The sequence below is a fragment of the Cornus florida genome, unplaced genomic scaffold, assembly GCF_030987335.1.
Source record: "Cornus florida cultivar Cherokee Brave unplaced genomic scaffold, ASM3098733v1 CherokeeBrave_3.0.0_Hap2_Chr01, whole genome shotgun sequence".
NCBI lineage: Eukaryota > Viridiplantae > Streptophyta > Magnoliopsida > Cornales > Cornaceae > Cornus > Cornus florida.
This window is the reverse complement of record NW_026775571.1, coordinates 100,468,455-100,493,383: the sequence shown is the minus strand read 5'-3', so window position 1 is coordinate 100,493,383 and position 24,929 is coordinate 100,468,455. Positions and strand designations below refer to the sequence as shown.

The window sequence follows — 24,929 nt, the reverse complement described above, 5'->3', positions numbered from 1 at the left end:
ATGTGACTCTGCAATATTTCGGAATGTATCATTTAAAGTGGGAGAGAGGGAGTATAATGTATTGTAAATTATAATTAGTTATACCAAATGCTTGTCATTTTGTGTACTTAGCATAGATTGATCAAATGTTTTCATAGTTTAACCTAAAACACTCCAAATTTGAACTTTTGTCTAATTTAAAAGAGATTGAAAATGAATTAACAGTACACGTACCCATGAAGACTAATGAAGGCTAAAGCTGAAATAGTCTTTAATTTCAGTCTACAACTGGAAAAAAAAAATCGAAAACACTATATAGTCCTTGGCCATCTAAAAGTAGACTGAACTTATGAAGCTTAATTATTGCTAATTTATAATTAAGTATTTGAGTTTTACATTACACAGCAATTAGTGTCCTTTGAGCTTCAATCCTAATTTCCTCCTTCGTCTTCCTGATGAACTCATCAAACTTTCTGTTCAATTCCTCTGTACTTATATCCACTTCATCTCCTTCCTCTGTTGCTGATGGTGGAATCAAACGCCCTCTCTCTTCTACTACCTCTTCACCATCTTCTCCTTCATTCTCTTCACTTCCTCTGATCAAATCTCTTTCTTCTGATTCTGTATTCAGATACCCATTTTGTTGTTTTTCCGATACTTCTTCTTCAACCGGTGAAACTTCCTCCGGAGATGCTATGCCAACTGCAGGCACCGGTTTCACGCCGTGTTCACCATTCCTGCCAAATTCAGCATTAGACTTGGCAGGAGAGCCACTTGGGGTACTTAAACCCGAGTTTTTCAAAAGAAAAGCAAGTATGCCATTACAAATGAGGAATATGTATTTCCTCTCGGGGGTGTGACTGAAGAGTGAGAATTCGAAATCCAAGTATTGGAAGAAGAAAGAGAAGCCTAAGGAATATGAGTGAATTAGGAATGATAGTAGAGACACTGGTACAGCAAATTGCAGTGTCTTCTTAAGAAATTCATGGTATTTGTTGAATTGGGTTGCAGTTTTAAGTTTCTGGTACTGCTCACTTTGATCCATCTTTGATGTGTGTGTGTGTGAGAGAGAGAGAGAGGGGGGGGGGGGGGGGGGGGGGGGAGAAGACTTGGCAGGGAAGAACTTGAAGGGGTGTGAGTATTATTAATGTGTTGGATTCTTGGTTTGTATGGTGAGTGATGGATATGATGTCCTGTATTTATATTGCAACTTTGTTGACTACCATAGTCTTAAAATGGGGTCCGAATGAAATGACAAGAATACCCTTGGTAATTATATGTGGAGTATGGGATGGATATTTTCTGAACTAGACCCAATTGCCAGTCAAATTTCCACCAATCAAGAAGACTTTTGTTTGGAAAAGATCAAAGTAAATGGTGAAAGTAGCTGCCAGAAAGGAGCTGCTTTGAAGTTTACAGCTCTGACTGCAAATATCGCGTGTCCTTCTGCGTCTATGAGACGGCAAAGCGGGTAAAAGTTGATCCATTTAAATTTACGTAGCATGAGGGGCAGTGTCTTCTGTGCAGATTTGAACTTAAATGAGGCCTCAATTATTAATTCACCAATGCTGCCGAACTCTAACTTAAATGTGGCCTCAATTAATACTTCACCAATGCTGCCGAAGTCCAAACCGATTCTGACACAAATTTTGGTACATTTCCGACGACTTTGTTTGACTCATAGATACCTAAACCTAATCAGAAATGACCCAACAACTAATATGTTGGGGTTGTGAAATCTAAATTTAAATATCACCAGTGTGTGCTTCAATCACAGTAGCTGAAGGCTCGATTGACACCTAAAGAGTTCTTCAATCGAATTTCAAAATTTTTTGATCGATCGCAGGTTAAAGACTCCCCTCAGGCACCAAAGAGACAAAATACAACATGACTTAAACTGTTATGCAACATTTTTTTTTTTTTTTTTTTTCCTAATTGGTACTCACACACACGTCTTTTGTGAGACTTGAATCCCTGACCTTCTAAAGAGAGATAAGAAACCGATACCGCTAAGTCACTGACAGTTGGTGTATATAGAACTATTTTAGTAGAAGGTTATTAAAAAAACTAGGGATTTGTTTCAATATTGAAGCTTCTTAATATGAAAGTGTTCCAAATGAAGGTCTTGCATAAATCATACATAGTAAGGTGAGGGTGAGAGAGAGAGAGAGAGAGCAAAGTGAGCTCTGAGTTGTAAACACAGGTCATTAGTGAAATTTCTTGTGCTTTCCGTGAGCGTAGGTAAAAAGATTTTCACGAACCCCATAAATCACGTGTCTTGTTATGTGATTTTTTCTCTTGATTTCTTGATTTTTGTTTTTATTCTCTCAACACAATATTCGCAAGCTTTACTCTTGATATAAGTTGTCCTTGGACCACAATTCAACATTGAGGGTCCGTTTTTGCATTTTCAATACTCTTGGGAGATTTTTCGAGATTTTTGCACCAGCGCACTCAAATGGCAGTGGAGCGATGTCTATTAGAATTTTATTCCCTATTTTCTCATGTTTTTTAGGCTCATCAACTCTGGTTTTAGGATTTTCTTGTATTATAAATAGTTGAAATTGTAGGAGTGAGTCTTAATAATTCATTACACTGCAACTTGTTACCACTTTGGGTGATTATAAGTTACTTCAAGTGAATGAAATCACTTTTCATTTAGTAAATTTAATGTATTAAAAGCGTAAATTAAGTTTTTTTTAAGTGTTGTTATTGTAATCAAATCCAGTGCTTTGCAGAGATTAAGTATATACATGGGGCTGATAAGATGAATGAGTGGTAAGTAATATGAAGTGGTGCCAGATTTTGTTGGCCATGTTTGCGATGTATAAGGGGACAATATGAGAGTCACTTCGAAAATTAAGTTGTCCCTAACCCCATCAATTTTGGTTTCAAGGAAGACTCGGTAAGTCAATGGCACACCATTGTTGACAGAAACAAAAAATAAATGAGAACTGATACCAACAAAATTGATTATGTAGGAGGGTCATTTTCTCAGAATAAACAAATAATAATAAAAGGGCAATATCAATGAACACAACTGAGTGGGATTCAAAGAACCAAAGTGGGGGAGGAGGAGAAAGTAGACAAGGTAGTGAGAGTTTTTGGTGGTGATAAGAAGACATTACTGTAATCACGTTAATACTCTTCTTTTTACTTAGCAGTTCCTAGTCATAAATCATGATTACCGAGGTAGTCATGATGATATTAGGGCTATAGAAGGTCACTTCCTTCTGTGGAATTGTGAAACCTGCTAGATATTTTATCCAATAATTAAATGCATTTTATTATCTTTATGACCGGCGGTGGTTAAGTTGATGGCGGCTATGTCAAAGTGTTAAATGTGATGAGAAACTTTCTGTTTTACACATGCAATCCACCATCTCACTAACTAGGCTTGTTAGAACAGCAAGTTTTAGTTTCTCATCCACCCAACCAGATCCTTCTAAAAAATCCCAAAGAGGAACAGACTCCTCTGCTTGAGAGAACCTTATCCTTCTTTCGAGCTGTGAGGTGTATAAGTTTATTTCATGATACCTCATGGTGGGAACTAATCGAGACGTTGGGTGACCTAGCGAAGTGCTAGGGTTTGTTTGCTTATTGGTGGGGAACTAATTGAGGCTTTGAGTGACCTAGCGAGGTGCTAGGGTTTGTTTGCTCATTGGGGGGAACCAATTGAGGTTTTAAGTGACCTAGCAGGACGCTAGGGTTTGTTTGTTCATTGGTGGGAACCAATTGAGGCTTTGAATGACCTAGTGAGGTGCTAGGGTTCATTTGTTTTACTGTGTGTAATTTGTTCAATTATATTGTCGAATTGACCGTATTTAAGGGGGTGTGAGATTCTTGTGGTAAACACAAACCAAACATTATGCATCATTTAACTATTCTTAATATTTGAATCCAATAAACTCTAAAATAATAATACTCTAAAAAAGAATTGTCTTAAGCTAATCATCAGTTCATTCTTACGCTGCCAAATTTTTCTAGTTCTGTCCCATTTAAGTGCTAATTCGGCTGAGAGAGTTTGAGAGAATGAGACTCGTTTGACTCTTTCCTTACTTTATTTTTAACATATGTACAAGTGTAAATGGTTCAACGTAGACTTCTATGTACAATTTATACAAGTCAAGATAACTCTAAATAATTGTAGCGAATTTCGAATAAGTCTACATAAAGAAGAAACGTGTATAATGTTCTGTCTAGACAGACTGTTCCTTGGAACGATTTGCAAGATGCTATGGGGTCATGTGCTGATAGGACAGGGTCATTCCACTGATGGCAGGGCATTACACACCATTTGTTTGAACCAACAAAATATGCCAATTGTAAGATGATATAATCACATAAATACAAATATGTGATAAATAATAATATCCCAAAACATAATTAAATATAATTTCAAATTTAGGGTTAGAAACGCGTATTTGTTTGTTGAAGATAATTGAAATCTCTCCTAAGTGCAATTGGAATCCGGGATCGACAATATATACATCATAAAGTGGTAACCTTTATGAGCCCATGCATTTATCTCCGTCCAATAGTTCATCCAAAATAAAATTTTACTTGCTCTCAAACTGGTGGCACTGAGATGGGCCCCCCTCAAGCCCTTGTATACCGAAGTCTCAATCCCAGACTTACACCATTCACTCTACTTATGTTGTAATTTGGTTGGGGCCTATTTTGAGCTTTTTTTATTACATTTGAGACTGTCCTAACGTCGAGTCAAGCGGCCCAAGCCGTGCAAAGAGGTACGCCCAAATTTGGAATATCCAATCGTTTGGGCTGGATCGGTCATTACTGGACCAACACCGTTGAACCTTGAGCTGTCAACAGGTCAGGTCGCGCCAGCTCCATTTGGTGTAGACAAGCCCACTCGTCCACAGCTATCTATCCATCATATTATGCCAAGACAATCTTGGGCCAGAATTTGAATTGTGGGCCAGACTTAGGATTCGGGTTGGTCAACACTCGGGTGACTGGCCCAAACCCCCTACTAGGAAGATCTAAAAGTTAAATCATGAAATGATGATCCCAGGTCACCTTTTGAGAAGAAAAAAAAAAAAAAACTATAAACAGATGAGATTCGATTGGATTATGACTCAACCTATCCGAATTCGAAAAGAGGTATAGTTAACCCGATTTAATCTGATAACTTCATGAATATATTTATAAGTAAATTTATATCCATTTATATCCGATTCGTTTGGTTATTAATCAATATGATAATCCGAATCATTAAAGAAGTAGTTTGTTGTTAATAAAAATTTCAATTGGCCTAAAAAAAAAGAAGAAGAGAGAGAGAAGCCGGAAAAGAAAAATATAATACAACCCAAAAACAGAATAATAGCATATTGGTATTTGAAAAAAAATAATAATAAGAAAGAAAACAGAGAGATGCATGAATTTGATAATATGTAAATATTATATATTATAACATTAATAATATATTTGTAACATATTATATATATATATATATATATATATATATATATATATATTTTGACAAGTAACATATTATATGTTATGTTACATCGAACCGAATTATTATTATAACTATAATCTATATCCAATTTATTTAACTAACAACTTATGGAATTCAAATTATTAACGGAATTATAAATTCAATTTATACGGGAATTATTGGATCAAATTAGATATCTAATTCATTGACAAGTCATTTACTATGTCATATATCTCATTAACAAATTTTACCTTATCACATAAAGAAAAAAATGAATTTTTTAAAAGTAAATCTTGTTACGCATATCAACATTTAATCAGTAAATATTTGAGAAATATTAAAGTATTTTCCGCAAAGGAGAACCAAAAAACTGTGACAGTAAAACGTCTAACCAGAATCATAAATTCGGAAAGATAAGTTCAGATGAATGGACAAAAATTGTCCCCAAGTGACTTTGTTCTTGCAATTGAACTAAACAGAAATAGAGAAACATGGATCAATACTAACATTGCTCTCTCTCCACACACACACACACATATATATATGAAAATTCTCCATCTAATAGCTATAATCATAAGAAAAATCAGTGACACCAACCATGGCAGAGACAACTTGGGAAACAATGTAGAAACCACCCCCAATGATTGTGATAATGAGAATTGCAGAGATAGGGTTCTTCAACAACTCCACTATGGGCTGAAACACAACATAAGCCACACCAGTACTCACTGTCAGAGCATAAAGTGCATATCTCCTCATGTTCTCCCAAAAATCCTCCATCAATGGCCCTCCTGGACCAAAAGCCAGTGCCTTGTGATCATCAAGCCCCATTAGAAACAGTACAAATCCTACAGAAACAGCCCCAAATATCACAACCCTTGAATACCCATTTGGCAAAACTTGAGGGAACTCTTCCTTCGAGGGTCTTTCTGATTTGGCGGGAATGAGGTTTGAGGTAGAGGGTTTGTTTATATGACTGGTTTTTGTAGGGTACCCTATGGTTTGTCTAGAAAGGGTCGTAGTAGTAGTAGTAGTTCTTAGAGGATTCGTAGGGTGTTTTAGACATGAAGTGATTTTGATGGGGGTTATTAGGGATAGAAGTTTTGCAGGTGGGCTTGTGGGATTGCTATGGCGTGGGAAGTAGATCAAGTGAGATTTAAGTGTAGAGGTGTTCATATCTTTGATTCTTCTTTATGAATTCAGAGCATATTCAAGTATTTGTTGGTGCCTTATCTTCTGGGTGAAAGAACAGAAGGATCCAAAGCTGCCTTATCCCCACATCAAGAAGACCAATCACCAAGTGCCACGTCATATATAAATGTTACACATATAGAGTATGGTAGTATACTAATAAATAAATAAATAAAAAATAAAGGAGGAAGAAGAAAAAATTCAAAAGGTGACATTATGTTGCCTTAATGGGATAAATTTCTTCATAAAAAGGTACAAATTAGGGTAATTTATTGCTCATGGTAAATGACTTTCATTATGTGACATTAATATTTTTTTTTTAACTTAAAATTTGTTGAGTTTGATATGATTTCAGAGCATGACGGTAGTCGGTATTTTAATTGATACATGTATTTGATTGAAATTTGACAACATTCCTTGAGTTTTTAGAATGTGTTACGAATAATTAACAAAATTATTTCTTTCTTTTTTAACGTTACAATGCTATATATGACTCAAATCTTTCTGTCAGATAACTCAATTCGCTTTTAATAAATTGTTTGGAATTGTTTTTTCACTATTTAAAAGCATTTTTAATGGTTATTAAATTTTATCTTAGTAGAGTATTTGAATTAAGGGTTGCATGCGGAAAATATTATAAAGTATGCTTACACTGCATATCATACTCTTACGTGCAAAAAACACTCTTAAATTTCAATTTGATGCAAATAGGTCCCTTTGACAAATTTAAACCCTAATGTTGTGATTGATGTGTATGAATGGAATGTAATACCCATTTCAACCATTCCTTTATTTGATGTGCAATTTAAAGTGAGAATGACCATTCTATTGGATTGAAAATCCATTCCACAACTAAACCCCTGGAATGGTCATTCAATTCCCAAGTGTTTTTTTTTTAAAAAAAAAAAAACTTCTCAAAAAACTCTCATGTTTCAAGTTTAAAAACTAGCACTACCTTCCACCACAACCACCTCCACTGTTTTTTCACTACCACCACTACCACCGTCTTCTACCACAACCACCTCCACTGTTTTTTCACTACCACCACTACCACCGTCTTCTACCACCACCACCTCTGCCGATTTTCACCATTACCCACCGCTTTCCACCACCACCACATATCGCAGCTGCCTTTCAACATTGCTACCGTCACCACTATCACCGCCATTGCTTTTCACCACCGCCACCATTGCCATCGCCTTTCACCGCCGCCACCTTCGCCTTCCACCACCTTTTACCACCACTACCGTCGCTATCATCTTCCTCCACCACCACCGCCGCCGCCACCACTATCTTCCACCACTACCACCATCGCCATCGCTACTACCTTCCACCTACACCACTATCGCCTTCCACCACCACCACACTACTGCCACCACCTTTCACCAACACCACTGCCGTCTTCCACCACCACTATCATCACTTTCCACCATTGCCACCACCACTGCCTTACAACACCACTACCACTTTCTCCTCCACCACCACCACTGTTACCATTTATTTTTTAAAAATTGTTAAAAAATGTCTTTTTGTTAATTTAATTTATTTGTTACTAAGAGGAATATTTTGGATAATTCAATTTAAAATTTATTCTATTTTAGATTTTAAATTAGTCCAACCAAATATTAGAATTGTTATTATCATTTCATTCCTACACATTTCATATTTACAACCAAACAATAGAATGAAAATGATCATTCTATTCCATTCCCACTTGCATTCCATTCCATTCCTGTACATCAAACATAGCATAAGTTGACTAAATTACCTTTATTAAACTATTTTATAAAATAACCGAAAAGAACATTATTGGAGGATGGCCCTTTTGTGCAAAATCTGGTACAAATAGGTCCATTTGACAAATTTAAATCTAAAGTTGACTAAATTACCCTTACTGAACCATTTTATAAAATATATAAAAATAAATAATTTTATAAAATGACACTATTGGAGGACCCCGGCAATGGATAAGTAAAGATAAAAATATAAAAAAAAAGTAAAGATAAAAATAAAAAATAAAAAACAAAAATAAAGTACAAACTAAAGAAAACAAAATTTTTTCAAACTTCGAAAACCAGTGTACACTAATATTGAGAATTTTTTTTTTTTTTTTTTTTTTTTTTTTTTACAGTTTTGGTACCAAAAAATAAAAAAATAAATATTTTTGTAGAAAAGAGTAAACTGGAATCTCAAAAAATTCAAATCCTTATTCTATAAATTCTCAAGTTTTTTTTTAAAAAAAATATTTAGAGATATATATATATATATAAAAGTTTCAAATATATATATATAAAAGTTAATGTGCACATAACACCCATATACTATAAGATTAATAACATATATACCCCTTGGTTATTTTTGGAAGAGTAAAAAGATAAAACGGGTATTACAACACTAATTTATATCACATGTGATATTTTTGCACAATGTGAAAAGATTAGGTATATTTTTTGCATACTTTTTTCAAATAGGGGGTAAAAGGGCTATGTAGAGTATATTTTAGGGATGTTTTCTGCACTTGTCCCTTGAATTAAACTAGGAGTTTTCAAGACTGTAATAAATTATTCATTGTAACGATAACATGGTGTAATGACGGGTACAAACACTCCACCAAAACAATGTGGACCTACAATAAATAAATAAAAAAATTGATATATGTGATTTGACAGAATGTTTGTAGTATCACATCATTGTTGTAATGGCTGCAATAAATAATTTATCACCCAAAAATGCATTCCGTATAGAGATTGAATATTTTAATTAAATCTTTTTCATTAGATAATATTATTTTTTGTATAAGCAAATAAATTTAAAACCAAGAGTGTCGAGATTGTGCAGAACTAGACAATTCATATAGTACAATAAACATCCGATATGTACACCACCAAAAATGTACCAAACAAACAATATCTATGTCGTACGCATACGCTAGTAACACTAGTTGTATGTCTTTTATGTTTATACATACCATCACAAATAATTATGGAGAATGAATTCTCGAATTCCAATCGACTATGTCATATCAGTATAACAAGGTACAGAATCCTTAAAATGGACGGGTACTGGTAATTAGCTGGAGAGTAAAAATAATAATCCAAAGTACGCTCAATCTTAATCCCGTGAATGAACAGCAAAATAAGGTACAAAAATATTAGACAAATAGATGGAAGAAGATGAGATAAACTCTCCAATAACCGCAAGAAGAAATCAAATTGCTAATTATTAATTTGTTTATTTTTCCTGAGTAAAGCATTAAGCAAGCAAAATTTTATTAAAAAAATAAAATAAAAATATGTTTTCCCGCCAACTATTCCGTAATTTTATACTCCCGAAAATTTAAGGGTATTTAGTGCCACTGTGTCACGCAAACATCGCGCGCCTCTCACGCGAAAATTCAAATTCAGACAGCGCCAAAAGCCAGCGTATCGCGAGCAATCTCATCCGGACACGTATACCATTTATAGTTTCAGATTTCGACGCGCTCTCTCTTCAATTTCAGAATTCAGACACACTGTATCTCTCTCTATTACACAGAGACACATACTCCACTACGGAGCAAACCCTAGAAATGGTCCTTCTATCCTAAAAATTCGAACTTTAATCACTCCCAAAACTATCCTCACACAGACACACAGAGGCATCAATCACTCCACCAACATGGCCTCTCGATACAACTCCTTCGATTCTCGCTCTTCCACACAATCTCATCAATCAGATCCATCATCGTCCACAGAGCTCAGACCCAACCACTCTTCCCTCAAACGCCTAATCGGAGCCTCCAACACGCGCCGCGGCCAATCCACGAGCGCCATCTCGGCCCCCCAAAACTCTTCCCGTGCGCTCGTCAAGACGAAGACCTCCTCCGATGTAGCTCCGATCAAGGCGAAGAACGAGCAGAATTTGAGCGCCATGGTGAAGAAGTTTATGGAGAAGCGGTCAAAGCCGAAAACGGCGAATCGGACTGCTCTGGTAATTCCGGCGGACTTTATCGCCGAGGATTTGAAGAAGACGGCGAGGAAGGGTGCGAATTTTTCGGGGTTGCATCGGAAGTTGTTCAGCAAGGGTTCTGGTTCCGGGTCGGCGGGGAAGGATGAGAGTGAAAGGAAGGCGTTGACAGAGGTGAAGGCGAATACAAGGAGTTTGGCGATGGTGCTTAGGAGCGAGAGGGAGCTTTTGAGTCAGAATAAGGAGCAGGAGGCGGAGATCAATGAGCTCAAACTCATATTGGAGGAGAAGAACAGTGAGGTGATACATATTTATATACTTAAAATACATATATCTACAGAGTACAGACACATGGGCTTAATTGTTTTAGTTTGATAAATTGGTGAATTGGGGTTTATGAAAATTTAGAAATTTGGGGTGTTCTGAGATTTCATGATGTTCTTGACATGGTTTTTGTTGTTTGAAATTGTTTGATGCAATGCAATTGGCTATGTACGTTGAGAAATAAAAAAAGGAACAGAGAGATGATGGAGGTTGTAAACATATTCCACAATTGACGTATTATCTTAATTTTGTCCAAATTTGTGAAATTGGGGTGTTGGCATTTCATGGATTGTTAAAGTTTTAGCTGTTATAACTCTTTTGTGTGCCTAAGCCACCGGGTGTGGGTTATCAGAATACATTTGATGACGTATTTGTGGTACTGTTGGGATGAGGTGGTTTCATGGTCTTATTGACTACAAAGTAGTAGTAGCTTTTGATGATTTGTGGTTCCTTTAAAAATTGGGACTTCAGGTTCTTCTGAGACTTACTGGTGTGCCACTGCTGTTTGAATTTGTTTGATGGTATATGCTTGTTGTAATATAGATTGCGTCACTGATTACTAATGTATGTTTGTTTGTGTATCTGCGTATTATGAAATATAACAAATTTAAGTTGTTCGGTAACTTCTTGTTTGCTGAAATTAGAATTTATACTTTTTCTTGGATTAGTTTCACAGCATGTGATCGAATTGAAATATCAGTTTTTTATTTTATTTTATTTTTTTAATTTTATTTTTCAATTTTTAATCATTACTGTTTGATTCTGCAGGTGGAGAAGCTGAAGAATTTGTGCTTGAGCCAAAGGGAAGAGATAAATGCATTGAAGAGCGCTATACTGTTCCCCGACGTTATGAATTCACAACTTCAGCAGCTTTTGGACAAACAGGGTTCGGAACTAAAGCAGGCAAAACAACTTATCCCAAGTCTCCAGAGACAGGTCACTTCTCTTACCGGCCAACTTCAATGCCTTGCTGAGGATCTTGCAGAGGTAGCAACTCTAGATTATAACCATAGACTGCCATAATATTTCTTGTAAGTAGAACTTGGTGCTGTCTTATTTTACACTTCTCTAACTAATTCAATTAACATGTAGTCATCCAGAGTACATTAAGATTTAAGCTGTCAATATACAACTCAACTCAACTCGACCAGAACAAATCTTTCCAGTTATTTAGGATCCATTCGTGAATAATGTTGTGTCATATTGACCTGTGAAAGTTATGTCATAACTTTAGCAATGTTGTTAAAGACGCGCCTAGGCTGCAGGCTCATGCAAGCGGAACACTAGTGCCTATTGTGTGCGCAAATGCGCCTTTGACAACATTTGCGCTTTTAATATGGAATATGAATATGCTTTATTAGTAATTTAATTTTTCAATTGTGTGCCTCGCTTCACTCAGGTGTGTGCCTCGCCTTGCTTCTTGCGCCTAGACTCCAAAGGATCTCTAATACCTTAGTGCACCTTGGGCCTTTGATAACAAAGTTTAGTTAGTTTAAATGCAATTGTATTTTCTTCATTACTTCAATCAAAAAGTTAATTTTAGACATTTCCCTAACTTTACCACCAACCTAGATTCTAGACTACGTCACTTTTCTTAGCTTTATAATATTAGTATTTGATCTGAGTCATATTTCTCACAGTTTGTCTCCAAGGGTGACATTTTGCCATCTCACTAATATATTGACATTTAATTTTATATTTACTTGGTATATCTGGCATTTATCTCAAAATCTTCACTGAATCACACTCATTTTATGAAAATGTTGGATTCTTAGACGCCCAAAATTCTCTATCATAGATGATGTCTGATTATAAAGTTTATCCGTCAGTTTTAGAAGCATTCATGTATCACACAATATGCAATAATTTCACCTTATGTATCATGGTTTAATTTGATGAGTAACATTATTGCCCAACTCTCCGTCCCTTATAAGCAAGGGAGCCTAGATAACGAATTTATTCTCTTTTGGCATCTCTCGAACGTCAATCTTTTCAAATATCATTGTTTATATTTTTAGATTTTGCTAACACCATATACTTATATTTCGTATATTAGATTTTAGCCCTACTTACCTTGAATCGTATTGGCTTTAAGGCTTGTCTCTATCTAATTTAACTTTCATCCCTACTTTATTTTCATGAATTAAAATAATGTCGTCAATAAATAACATATACCATTCAACTTCATCTTCTATGTCTTTACCCAATTGATCAATAACTAAGCTGGGAAAAAGCAATGCCTGGCCAAAAATGAGTCCTTGCTGTTACTTTTATGTTGGATTGATGTCTTCTCATGCCTGCAAAAACTTAGATTTGTTTATATAACGGCATCTTGCACTAGTTTGTGTCTGAGTTGCTTACATTTATGTTTAATTGAACAGGTGAAGTCGGAAAAATATTCAGTAAGGGGCTGCTATGATCCTCATGCCAGCTCTCCTAGGACACCAGCATTTGATCAAGAAGAGGCTGCTAATTCTCTGGTAAACTCATAATATCCAAATTAATCCAATTGAATAGGATTAGTGCTTATGCCATACAAGCATCTTCCCAGTTGGGAAGCATCAACATGAATAATGATGGGAGAAATCAATGCATTTTTATGATGTTGCAATAAGAATAAAAAATAATTCGTCTTGCTTTAAATTCAAATAAAGGCTAGGTTGATAATGATGATGGTGCTGCTTTAAATTTAAATAACAAACTAATTGGTCCTTGTATGATGTTTGATTCTGCCTGTGGCCAGAAGAATGCTACAAATCAGATTTCACCTTGAGAAGCATTCCGCTTTTGAATATGATGACTCAAATTTGTTTTCCAATTAATTAATTTATTATTTTATTAAATTTTTTTTTGTACAAACTCCAGAATAACAATGTCCTAAGAACACATTTCTTGAGCACTTTATTCAATGATAATCTGACTGACAATTTATTCAGGATTTCAGCTCTGGGGATCACACAACCCCCGGTAGTCCAGATGACATGTTCCTCAAGGATTTAAATCCCTGTTTAACACCCTACTATTCCACAAAGTCAAAGGTAAGTGAATACACTACTTTTTCAAAAAATTTGAGATTTTTCTGAATCTCTTTTGCTGCCCATTTTACCACTCACATTTGCTGCCCCACTTCTCAAATATGTTGTAGGAATTTGAGGCAATGGGTTATGAGTCTCCACGAGATGAAAGAATGTACAATAACAATATGCAAATATGCCATGAGATTGACTTCGACTCCCATGCGAGGAAGCTGTCAAAAAGTTCAGATCATTGCCAATGTTCCAGCTCTGGGAGCACCGCAGTCCGAGTAGCTCGTAGATCAGATGAAAGATGCACATATGGAAAGCAAACGCATCATAAACTTTTCTAAGTTCTTTAGCAGCCTGGAGTTTCCATCTATTGAGCATTATTTCCTTTTATCCTTGGTTCTTTTATCTTCTCAGATTGTAAACTCGAATTCTGGTGAGTGGTCCATGTGTTATTATATGTCATAAGATGCACCAGCCAACATCTGCGATTATTTCAGTGGTGAAGTAGTTGAGGTTCATTTTTTAGTCTTTACTGTCACTAGGACTAGTGCATGGTCTGCATTCCAATCACAAAGGAATGTGAATTTGATTGATCATAAGTTGAATAAACTCCCAAGATGCGGTATAGGATGTTGTCTGCACATGTTTGATGCTGAGCTATCATTTTTCTATCGGATATAAATATTTGTAATCAAGTGTTTGGTATTTGATTATTTTGTATGGGGAAGTAGAAAGTTGTTTTCTGCTGTGCCATAATTGAAGATTTTATATTGCTCACAATTTTAAATTTTGGATTTAGAAACACAAGGATGATATTTTTATGCTCAAACCAGCTTTCAAAATTGCTCTTATAGTATATACATATATATATATATATATGTTATGATTGCAAACGCTGCTTTGGTATAGCAGTAGTCAAGTTGTAAACCATGTTTGATGCTGGAAGAAACTCCAACCCAATTGGGTTCCGAATTCAGGTTGCCACCAGTACATTTTCATGCAATTCAAAACCCAATTCATCATTTGTGTTTGAATGTTGATTTATAACTTTTTCAGGATTAGAGGGTTGGAAGTGTCGCATTATATTATCATTAGACCTATGTTTATTAATCATTGATTAAAAAGAACCTGGGCCTTCAGGAGGTTGAACAAATTATAAATAATTTCATCCATTTATATCACAGACAATGTCGACAAGATGGAGTGACACTGACATTATCGAAGCCTAGAGTATTATGCAAATTAGGGTTATCAGGAAAACACGTCAACAGGTACTATACTATATAGTCGTTCAACAAACCTACTCCAATTCATTTCTTAGCTCTCAACTAATTGCCCAGATCAACCTTCTTCAATTCATTTAACTCCCAACCACTTGCCCATATGAGGATCATACCTCCACTTCATTCTCTAATCAATAAGAATGTCTTCAAAATGGAATGATATGAAAAACAAGCAGAGGTAATTAAAGGCTGACTACTTTTTACATTCTGGCAGATTAACAATCCTCAACTAACTTGTAGAACTGGCATCATCTTTGAGCATCAAGGCAGTGCAACAATTTATGACAACTTATGAAATGGGCTCCCTCTCCCTCAAACTTTTTGAAATCAAAATGTGAACAGTCACAAGAACACAACCCAAAACCATTTAGTGTTTTCGTGATAACAATTCTTAAGTTGTTGATTTATCAGAGAAAAACTGAATGCTGGAATTCATTCTTGATGCGTTTTCTTTTAATTACTAATCAAACCCTCAAATTAGTAGTTCAGATGCAACATACACAACTTAATGGACAAACTCCACAAGCCCCATCCTTGTTTTATTATTTGAACAGGAAACTAACTTTCTTTTCACATATACGAAAAGGCCATGGAGTTACATATCTTTATGGTTCTAAAGACGGTGAAAAGCAATAGATTAGCTAGCCTACCTTCTTGTACTGCTCTTACCATTGTTGCCTCCATACAAGCGGAAGAGACTAAAAGCTGAAATACCAGATAGGACCACCATGCTAAGGCTAACTGCCATTGCACTGGCTATTCCCTCCCCCACTTGGTTACAGAACTTTCCGTACAAATCGCATACCTTCATCCACTGTAGCTCTGGCTCCCCAAATTTAGCAATCACTGAAGACTGTGCAGCAACCGCCACAGCAGCCAATGTCAAGTATGCCATCAGCTGCACAAATGAGTTAGTAGGGATGCATTAATGTACCTTTAAGGTCATCAAATGAAGCCAATAAGGATTCAGTCTTCCAAATATAAAGAAAGTTCAACTCTAGTCACGCAAAATAAATTAAAATGAAGTGTGTCACAATTAAATGGTAGCCCTACATATGATCATGTATCATTCACATTAGTGACGAGCGTTTACACTAGTCTATCTGTGGTAATCTCCCAGATGCTCCCATTTACAAATCCAAACACACATCAACACGGCTTGCAGGATGATTTCTAAGAAGTAGCAGAACCACGAGTTCGTCAGTTGGTTTTCGGTTGTTGGGGGATTGGGGTTGGGTGGGTGGTGAGGAGAATAATATAAAAGCACGCACAAATTCTAGAAATTCCCTTTAAATGGGTTCGTCATTTTTATATAGCATCTCAATGTTTAATTCATCTTCTTGTATGAAAACATTAGGAAACATTTGGTAGTCATTTCAATGGAAGTGTTTGAAATCTAGAATTTTGCCATTTCGAGAAAACTTAAAATTGATCACATACAAAGAAATATGGATAAGTCTACCATTTTTATAAATGGATCAATTCAAGATGAATTCTCACAATGAATTATTATATAAATTGTACATGGGACATTTCTAAATAAAGAGGCATCCAAATAGGCCCTAAATGATCGATGTCTTGCAAAAACTGTAATTTATTTAATTAAATTTTTTGCTATATTTTTTACTACCGAGATATTTGAAGATTCAATTAAAACTAATTATATTTTAAAACATGACCTTTATCTTGAAAATTGATCATTTGAATTGCCCCAAAAACGTATTTACAGAGAAGTAAAAAATTTGATATCACGTTAGATGTTTATAAAACAAGAATTCAATGAACTATCTTAATAAATAAAAATAAAATTATAATAAGTACAATAGAAGCGGATTTACCTTGTTCCATGGAGAGCAAGATTAATGACTATAGTGTTTGGGAAATATTTAGAGCATTTGTATACCATTGCTTCCTATGGTACACATTTTTATCTTTTATGAAGGTATGAGATCTTGTGTCAATCATCAAAAGCACTCTGTTAGTATCAATCATAATCACTAAGCTTTCATACTATATTCAACTTGGTCATATATTATGTATTTATTAATCAATATTTTTGATGTTAAGACAATCAAACTTCAGTCTACATTTTTTTTTTTTTGGCTTTCAGAAGTTGGATTATGATTTGAAATTGTATATAATGTCAAATTACTATAATAATATATAAGGCTAAGAAACAAAGTGTATAAGATAATTTTTACACGGGTCCAGATACAACTAAAAATATCATCGGGTGACTGCTTATTATAACTACTGAGATTTTTTTTTGGGAGAGGGGGGTGTATATATTTTTCTTTGAACTAGAGGCTTGGAGCTATATTGATAAAGATGGTATATCTAAAGTGGAAATTGGTCCCAAAAATGTCATATGTCATTGTATTTATGCGTCATCACCAAAGCAAGATTAATCTGGAGACACCCTCATTTTGAAGCAAAAACATAATAAAACTAAATTATTGGATATGATTTTTGCGTACACGTCCAACCAAAAGTGTCAGACACATCCATACTTACGTCCAAGTATATTATGTCTGATATAGGAGTTGGGATTTATCTGCCCTGGCATAGCAAATTTCTATCTGGATTATAGTGACATATGTTCTTGACGTTTCTGAAATATTTATGCTTTATACAATTGGTGAATTCAATGTATTATGTTTCGATTCACTATGGAATTGATAGTGTCCATTTGATTACAAGAGATATTTATATATGTATGTGATGACAATCAATACATGTATATAAATAGTAATCATAAATTGTTCATAGTCGGTAATTATGGATGGACTCATAATTAATTAAGAGTTGAACTGAATTCGCGTTAGGTTGAGATATATTACGAAAGCCGTTGTATGCAATTGCTCCCTATCACCGTCATGACATTTGACTCTTAAGCATGAGAAAAGTATAAACTCTTTTATTAATTAATAATTACTTTGATTTGTTCGGCGGATTCTTCGGGATCCTTAGACCGACACTTTGGGTAGTTATGTAATTAATAGTTAAAGGGTTATATTTTCAATATTTGCATCATTACTACTTGTATTTATTTTGTATTGATTATGGTTGATCACAAAGTAAATTCGAAGGCCTTCGTGTGTTTTTAGACAAAATGATTTATTACAAATTTATTTATTTAAATTATTATTTTTGTCAAACAAATGTTTTATTGTGATCGAGTCAGAAATAATCAAAGGTACCAAAATAAATATATTAATTAAGTAGTCGGATTGATGGTTTTATTTATCCGATAACTAATTATGCATAGAGGGGTCAAAGTGTAATATTGACTTAGAGGTTATTTATTATTTAATTGGAGTTCAATTAATTTCTTTTAGTGGAGTAGAAATTAATTTATGAATTAATTGAATTGGGTCCATGGACCGGACCAATTATTAATTCATTGTAGCCAATAAAATAATAGGCCTAAATGATTCTCACTCATAGCCCAACTTGATATTGGAATCATATTAGATTTGAGACATGTGAATTAGAGATTGAGAAGGATTTATTGTTTCCTTTTCCTTATCTTTATGTTGCCTATATATATACATGGTCTATGTATATTTTAAGAGTGATTTTTATGAGAAGGAAAAAAGGAATATATTTTCTCTCTCTAGAAAATTAGGGTTTATGTTCTCATCTAATGGAGGCTCCCACAAGCCTAATTTTCCAAGGTCATTCATGGAGGCTTATGAGTGATTCCTAAAGGCAAAACAAGTACCAAGAAGATGGAGATCTAAGGAGAAGGCATCTTGCTAATGGATCTACAATAAGTGAGAACATTCACTTTAGAGGAAAGATTTAAAGGTTTACTTAGACCTTTGAAGTAAGTATTCGATCCATTAATTGAATGATACATCATATTTTCTTTTTGCATAAAACTTGTCTCTATGTGATGAATCAAGTTTTATGAATCAAAATCCCTCAAAAAGTTTTAAAACTTGCTCGTTTCCCAACAATAGGTACTTCATCTACTTTTAAAGAGTCCAAGTAACATAGGTTTTCTTCACTTTCAAAAGTTAGATTATAATTTGAAATTGTACATAATGTCAAATTACTATGATAATATATATTTTTTTGATAAGTAAATTATTATAATAATATAAAAGATTAATATTAGGATGAATGTAGTGAACCAATTCAAAACAATGTGTATAAGATACTTTTTAGATGGGTCCAATTAACCATTTATTAGAACTAGTGGGTTAGGGAGGAAAATATATATTAATAAAGACGGTACATCTAATAAGGAAATTTGTCCCGCATATGTCATAGCATTTATGAGTCAACACCAAATCAAGATTAAACTGGAAACGCCCTCATTTTGAAGCAATATTAAATTATTGGATATGATTTTTAGGTAGATGTTCAACCAAAAGTGTCGATCACACATCCCATACTTATGTCCAAGTATTGTGTGTCCGACACGGGTACTTCACCAACTTTTAGAGAGTCCATGTAACATATTTTTTCTTTGCTTTCAAAAGTTAGATTATGATTTGAAATTGTATATAATGTCAAATTACTATGATAATATATAAGTAATATTACGATGAAAGTAGTGGACATTTGAAACGAAGTGTATAAGATAATTTTTAGATGGTCCAGTTACAACGTACTTACAACTAATGATACCATTGGGCAACCATTTATTAAAACTAGTGGTTTAGGGGAAAAATTAAATAAATATATATAATATATATATGTGTGTGTGTGTGTGTGTGAACTTGAGGTTTGAAGCTGTATAAGAAGGTACATCCAAAGAGGTAAACTACCCTATGTATGTCATTGCACTTATTAGTCATCACCAAATAAAATTAATGTGGAAACTAGATGGAACCAGTTGTTGCCTTTACATGGTTAGAGTAAAGGTTAGTTAGGGTGGGGGTATTGGGATTGATATTTTTGGTTTATTTACCAAATTAGCAGCTCTTGGATAATTATCAGGTTTGAATTTCAGATTCAGCACATATTAGGGCCTAACATTGAGCAACAGCCAATAGTGCCTCACACAACTACTGCCTCTTCAATTTTGTTTCTCACATGGCACACATTCAATGACCTCCAGAGTAAGAAATTTAGGAGCTATAATGGGTTTCATGGATGTGCAACTATCATAATTAGGTAAATTTCAACCATCTAGTAAGCAAACACTTCAAAAAATTTCAGCTAGATATTATATTTTTCTTGAGTAGACTTACAGTGCTTAAGGAGTTCTAAATCAGGATTTTTCTCCACAATGGTCTCTCAAGTCTCACTTAAAAATATTTAATCTTTATAACATGTTTAATAATATAATAGGTTTTGTTTTCTTCTTTATTATAAAAGTTATTAATTAAGTAATAAAATTATTAAATATTCACCACGAAAGCAAGCTACTTCCTCCAAATTCTATTAGATTTACATAGTTGTCCACAATTTAGGTTAAGGGAAAAGCTATAATTAGGTTGTTCTAACTGAACTAATTCCCTCAGATAGATCAGAGGAGGTTAGCCTCTCGATCCAACAGCTATGAGGGCACGAAAAGATAGATTTATTAAGTTGTTGAATATTGATTTGGAGAGGATTTGGTTTAAGCAGGGAGAGGACAAATTATTTCCCCTTTCCCTCTCCGACCCAACCCCGGAAACGCTGATGTATCAAACAGCATTATAATCAGTGGTATTGTGAACGTATGCAGTTTAGGTTGCCAAACAAGGATGGGCGACTAATAAAGCCCTAGATGCAAACATTAACAAAGTAAGGCTGGAAGAAACAGAACATCAAACAGTGGGTTGTGAAATACCTGATCACCAGAGAAAATAGCCCAAGCCAAGGGCTTATTGAAGAGCACACTTCCTCTAACCATACTCACAACACACCTCAACACTTGGACCAGTGAGTATGCAGCAGCTAACCCATTGGCTATCACCAAAAATCTGCAACAAAGATAACAAAAATGATTATTTAGGGACTAAAAAACTTCGATCAAAACAAACACACACACACACACACACATAAATACAAACACATAGAGGGGAAGAAAGAGGGAGAGAGAGTTGAAGATCTTACACAAGAGCTTTCATGTCGGTGAATTTAGCTTTCTTTTGGATTGTGAAGATTTCTTTAACCTGGGTATCAGTACCCACAAGAACAGCTGCAAGAACACCTAGACCACAGATCAAACACCTCAAAACCAACTCTGCAAGCCTCACCCTCCGGTCAACCATCCTCAAATTGCTCCCATGAAAAACTGGAACATTCCCCGGACTCGACCCAACACCAAGATAGCTCATTTTTACCAAAAGAGTACTAGCAAAAACCACTCGAAGAGACCTTTTAACCCCACAACAAAAACCCAACAAAGTCCAAAATACAAACATCAACAACTCTGTTCCCACCGCTTAAATAGACGCACCCACAACACGTTTTCTCAATATTTGTAAATCTAATTCATTTTCTGTGTTATTTAATTGCCAGATTTATGATACTGAGCTCTGCCACTGCCAAGTGTCCTAATCTTGGAGGTTTTTGTCTTTTAGGGCGGTAAATAGTACTCCTTATTAGAACTAACCCACAGGATTCTTTACTTTTGAATTCAGTAATTGAGATTGTTTTATTATTAGTGGACCTTATTTATTAATTCAATCTTATCCATTTAATTATGTCAAAGAAAATTCAAATGGAAAAGGATCCTTGTCTGAATGAAAAGCCCGCATTAAAATGGAATAGCATGGACAATCTTGTAAGTGTCAAGTAAGGGTAGACAATCTTATAATTGTCAATTCAGGAAGGGGGGTCCAGATTTGCCCCTAGGGACATACTCTTTACTTATATTATGTACTTAAAAAGTTTGCTAACATTGTAATAATGTCTTACTATTTTTTTTTTTGATAAAACAACCTACTATAAATTATGGTCGTGCCCACTAAAATTTTCTTAATTTGTAAAATATATCTAAAGATTTTCTAAGGAAAAAATTTATAGTGTGTTCGTCATATCTAAAAATTTTTTTAAGCTTGTCATAGGATCTGACACGAGTATTTTATACATAGTATTATAATTTATAATATCGGTCTCGGTCGTAGTATAACGGACTCGGACAAAATCAATGTAAATTAACCGATATTAATCACGTATCGAACTTGAAAAAAAGTTTTGTACAGGCAATGCGACGAATCATAATTTATATATATCTGGAAATGCATTGATAATATGTGACTACTGAGGGAAAAGAAAGCTTGAGAATTAGGAGTAATGTTTTTGGGAAGAGGCAATGGGTTGGTGTCCCAAGAAAAAGAAAGGGAAGGAAAGAGGGAAGACATATAAGGGTGAGGAGTGTCTTAAAACCCTCCCCACTGAGGGAACCTGGGAAGGTGTGGTGGAATTTATGATGGCTGGGATGACCCATTTCTTAGGCAAATGTCATTCACACGTAGGGTTGAGCTAAGATCATCATCAAGTGTGAATGTGTGTTCTAAGCAAAACGACACCAAAAAAAGTTCAAAAAAAGTGGGTAAGGGCTGCTAGCTAGAATGACAGATTTATGATATTAGATGTTGATGTCGAAAAGTGGTGGACCATTTGTGTTTGGGTAGATTTAGTGGAGGACCATTTTGGGTGCATTTAGTGTTGGTGTTCACATGTTGATTTACATGTACTTTGTAAATGAATCTAATTCTGAGACTATAAATCAGCTCAGTTTGTGTACTAAATTGAGGATATGTCCCGTAGGCATTTTGTTTTTGTTTTTGTTTTTGTTTTTGTTTTTGTATGGTATGATTACACAATAGAAAAAATATGTTTGGTAAAAAAAATATTATTTTGTACTGTACTGAAATGTTTCTAAATAGTGTTTAAAAGTCGATACACCAATTTAATATTTTTGTGCTGTAATAATGAACAATACCTAAAACAAAATGAAAAAAAATATTAAAATGACCTTTTAAAAATTAGCCATTATATCTTTAAAACTTGCAACACTTTTTTTACATGTTTATATATTTTTGCTTTCAAAAGTTTTACAAAAAAATAAACGTTACAAAACATGTTTTGAATTACCATTCAAAACAGAATATAACAAAACACTTTTATTTTGTTTAGAGTTAAAACAAAAATGTAAAGACAAAACACCAACCAAACATGTCCTAATCTTTTATGTTTTTTGTTTTATTTATTAAACACCTCATTTTTTTATTCATTCTCTATATTTTTACTAGAGTTAATTGGATGATATATACCTTAAACTATAAAAAAAGATAGGATAATCATTCCAAACTATCAAAACTCCGGTGAAGAACCCTAGCTTGGGTGGCAGCAAGATGGAGAGGATTATAACAAGTGCAGCTGCTTGATCTTGCTCCCAAGGATTATACATGGTTGTGAATTTATAAAAGTAGTTTTCATTTAGCTTCATGAATCCAACTAAACAGCAATATGGATTAAATGGATTGAAAATTTGGGCAGATAAAAAACAAAGCATGTTACTGGATTGGCCTAAGCGCTAGAAGATGTTTCATGTCAATATTTTGGTCCTCAACACGTGGGAGAAAAAAAAAAATATATATATACAGATAAAGATGTCCTTTGTTTAGGACCAACTTGTTCTAGCAATGTTATCACTATTACCCTTTTTCACTGGATAAGTGAAAAATAGAGGTACTAACTGCTAGCTAGTGCCACTAGAATGAGTAGCATTTTAGTTTAGCCTTTTTATTTAATAAATTAATTATTATTATTATTTATAAGACAAAAAGTGTTAGAAGTTAGGAAAAATGGGTGCTTGAGTATAAAACATAAAGAAATTTTTACATGAAAGTGACAAATACGATTAATATGACTTGTATATTGTTTGTAGAAATAATGCAGATTATCCTTTTAATTAGTGTCATATAAGCACTTGGTTATATTTATTGAAAAATGTTTTGGACTGCGTACCAAAATCCTAATTGTATGGCTTGGAAAATTATTAAATTTATTGAAAAATTTGTTGGACACTCAAACTTTATACCAAATTAAAAAACAATACTCTTTATAAAAAGAAAATATACAGAAAAATGTAATCAAATAAGGTTATCTTTTGAATGCATTCAAGTGGAACTCATTTGGACCTTATCCGACAAGATTCAACGAACATCCCAAGCTCTCTCTTTGGACAGTGTCATTACTCAAGTCCTAATTTTACGGCTCAAAAAACCAATAAAGAACTAATGACATGTTTGGTTTGTCACTCAAATATTTAAAAAAATAGAAAATATTTTCAGTGAACTCTAAAAAAAAAAACAGGTTGCTTGAAATAGGCCTTTTGCATTTGAGTTTTCAAAACACACTTCATTGCCAAACAAACAAATTTTTGTACAATTTTTTTATTTTTAATAAACAGAAAACTGTTATCAGAAAATTGAACCAAGTCAGTCATTAATTTCACATAATTTTTACACCATTTATGTAATATAATTTGTTTCACTAACCGTATACGTAAAAACAAAATTATAAAATTTACAGTTTTCAAAGTTATTTAGTTTGAAAACCAAGACATATTAGCAAGTTCATGATTTTGGATTAAAGCATGGTAGCAACAGAAGTTCACAGCACTGAATTAGAAGTAGAGTGCATGTATATAATAATTAATAATAATAATACTCCACTTTATGTCAATTTGTAGGTGGTGGAAAGAAAAGCACTAGAAGGAGGTCACAAGATCCAAATAGGATAATATATTTTCAATTGTCATCTTTC

General features: G+C 34.2%; 4 protein-coding genes across 4 annotated transcripts; 1 reads left to right on the top strand and 3 right to left on the bottom strand.

Annotated features, from left to right (window-relative positions):
• Positions 1 to 376: 376 nt before the first annotated feature.
• On the bottom strand, positions 377 to 1,024 carry LOC132278840 (uncharacterized). The gene has a single exon (XM_059780741.1). It carries the CDS (start codon positions 1,022 to 1,024, stop codon positions 377 to 379), a length of 648 nt encoding a protein of 215 aa, XP_059636724.1.
• Positions 1,025 to 5,813: 4,789 nt separating this feature from the next.
• On the bottom strand, positions 5,814 to 6,660 carry LOC132309158 (uncharacterized). Its single transcript, XM_059807497.1, has one exon. It carries the CDS (start codon positions 6,614 to 6,616, stop codon positions 5,999 to 6,001), a length of 618 nt encoding a protein of 205 aa, XP_059663480.1. The 5' UTR covers positions 6,617 to 6,660; the 3' UTR covers positions 5,814 to 5,998.
• A 3,482-nt stretch (positions 6,661 to 10,142) lies between these two features.
• On the top strand, positions 10,143 to 14,744 carry LOC132309147 (uncharacterized). Its single transcript, XM_059807495.1, has 5 exons — positions 10,143 to 10,876; positions 11,669 to 11,887; positions 13,282 to 13,380; positions 13,837 to 13,938; positions 14,046 to 14,744. The coding sequence occupies exons 1-5, from the start codon at positions 10,289 to 10,291 to the stop codon at positions 14,265 to 14,267; spliced, it is 1,230 nt and encodes a 409-aa protein (XP_059663478.1). The 5' UTR covers positions 10,143 to 10,288; the 3' UTR covers positions 14,268 to 14,744.
• An 888-nt stretch (positions 14,745 to 15,632) lies between these two features.
• On the bottom strand, positions 15,633 to 21,579 carry LOC132309143 (CASP-like protein 2B1). Its single transcript, XM_059807491.1, has 3 exons — positions 21,264 to 21,579; positions 20,998 to 21,130; positions 15,633 to 16,107 (listed from the first exon to the last, which is right to left on the bottom strand). Exons 1-3 carry the CDS (start codon positions 21,572 to 21,574, stop codon positions 15,856 to 15,858), a joined length of 696 nt encoding a protein of 231 aa, XP_059663474.1. The 5' UTR covers positions 21,575 to 21,579; the 3' UTR covers positions 15,633 to 15,855.
• Positions 21,580 to 24,929: the final 3,350 nt, after the last annotated feature.

Coding starts and splice junctions, on each gene's coding strand:
- LOC132278840 (XM_059780741.1), bottom strand. CDS start 1,024: ATGGATCAAAGTGAGCAGTACCAGAAACTTAAAACTGCAACCCAATTC.
- LOC132309147 (XM_059807495.1), top strand. CDS start 10,289: ATGGCCTCTCGATACAACTCCTTCGATTCTCGCTCTTCCACACAATCT. Junction 13,381..13,836: donor AAGAGGCTGCTAATTCTCTG/GTAAACTCATAA, acceptor CAATTTATTCAG/GATTTCAGCTCTGGGGATCA. Junction 13,939..14,045: donor ACTATTCCACAAAGTCAAAG/GTAAGTGAATAC, acceptor AATATGTTGTAG/GAATTTGAGGCAATGGGTTA.
- LOC132309158 (XM_059807497.1), bottom strand. CDS start 6,616: ATGAACACCTCTACACTTAAATCTCACTTGATCTACTTCCCACGCCAT.
- LOC132309143 (XM_059807491.1), bottom strand. CDS start 21,574: ATGTTTGTATTTTGGACTTTGTTGGGTTTTTGTTGTGGGGTTAAAAGG. Junction 21,131..21,263: donor ACCGACATGAAAGCTCTTGT/GTAAGATCTTCA, acceptor TCTTTGTTGCAG/ATTTTTGGTGATAGCCAATG. Junction 16,108..20,997: donor CTATTTTCTCTGGTGATCAG/GTATTTCACAAC, acceptor TCATTTGTGCAG/CTGATGGCATACTTGACATT.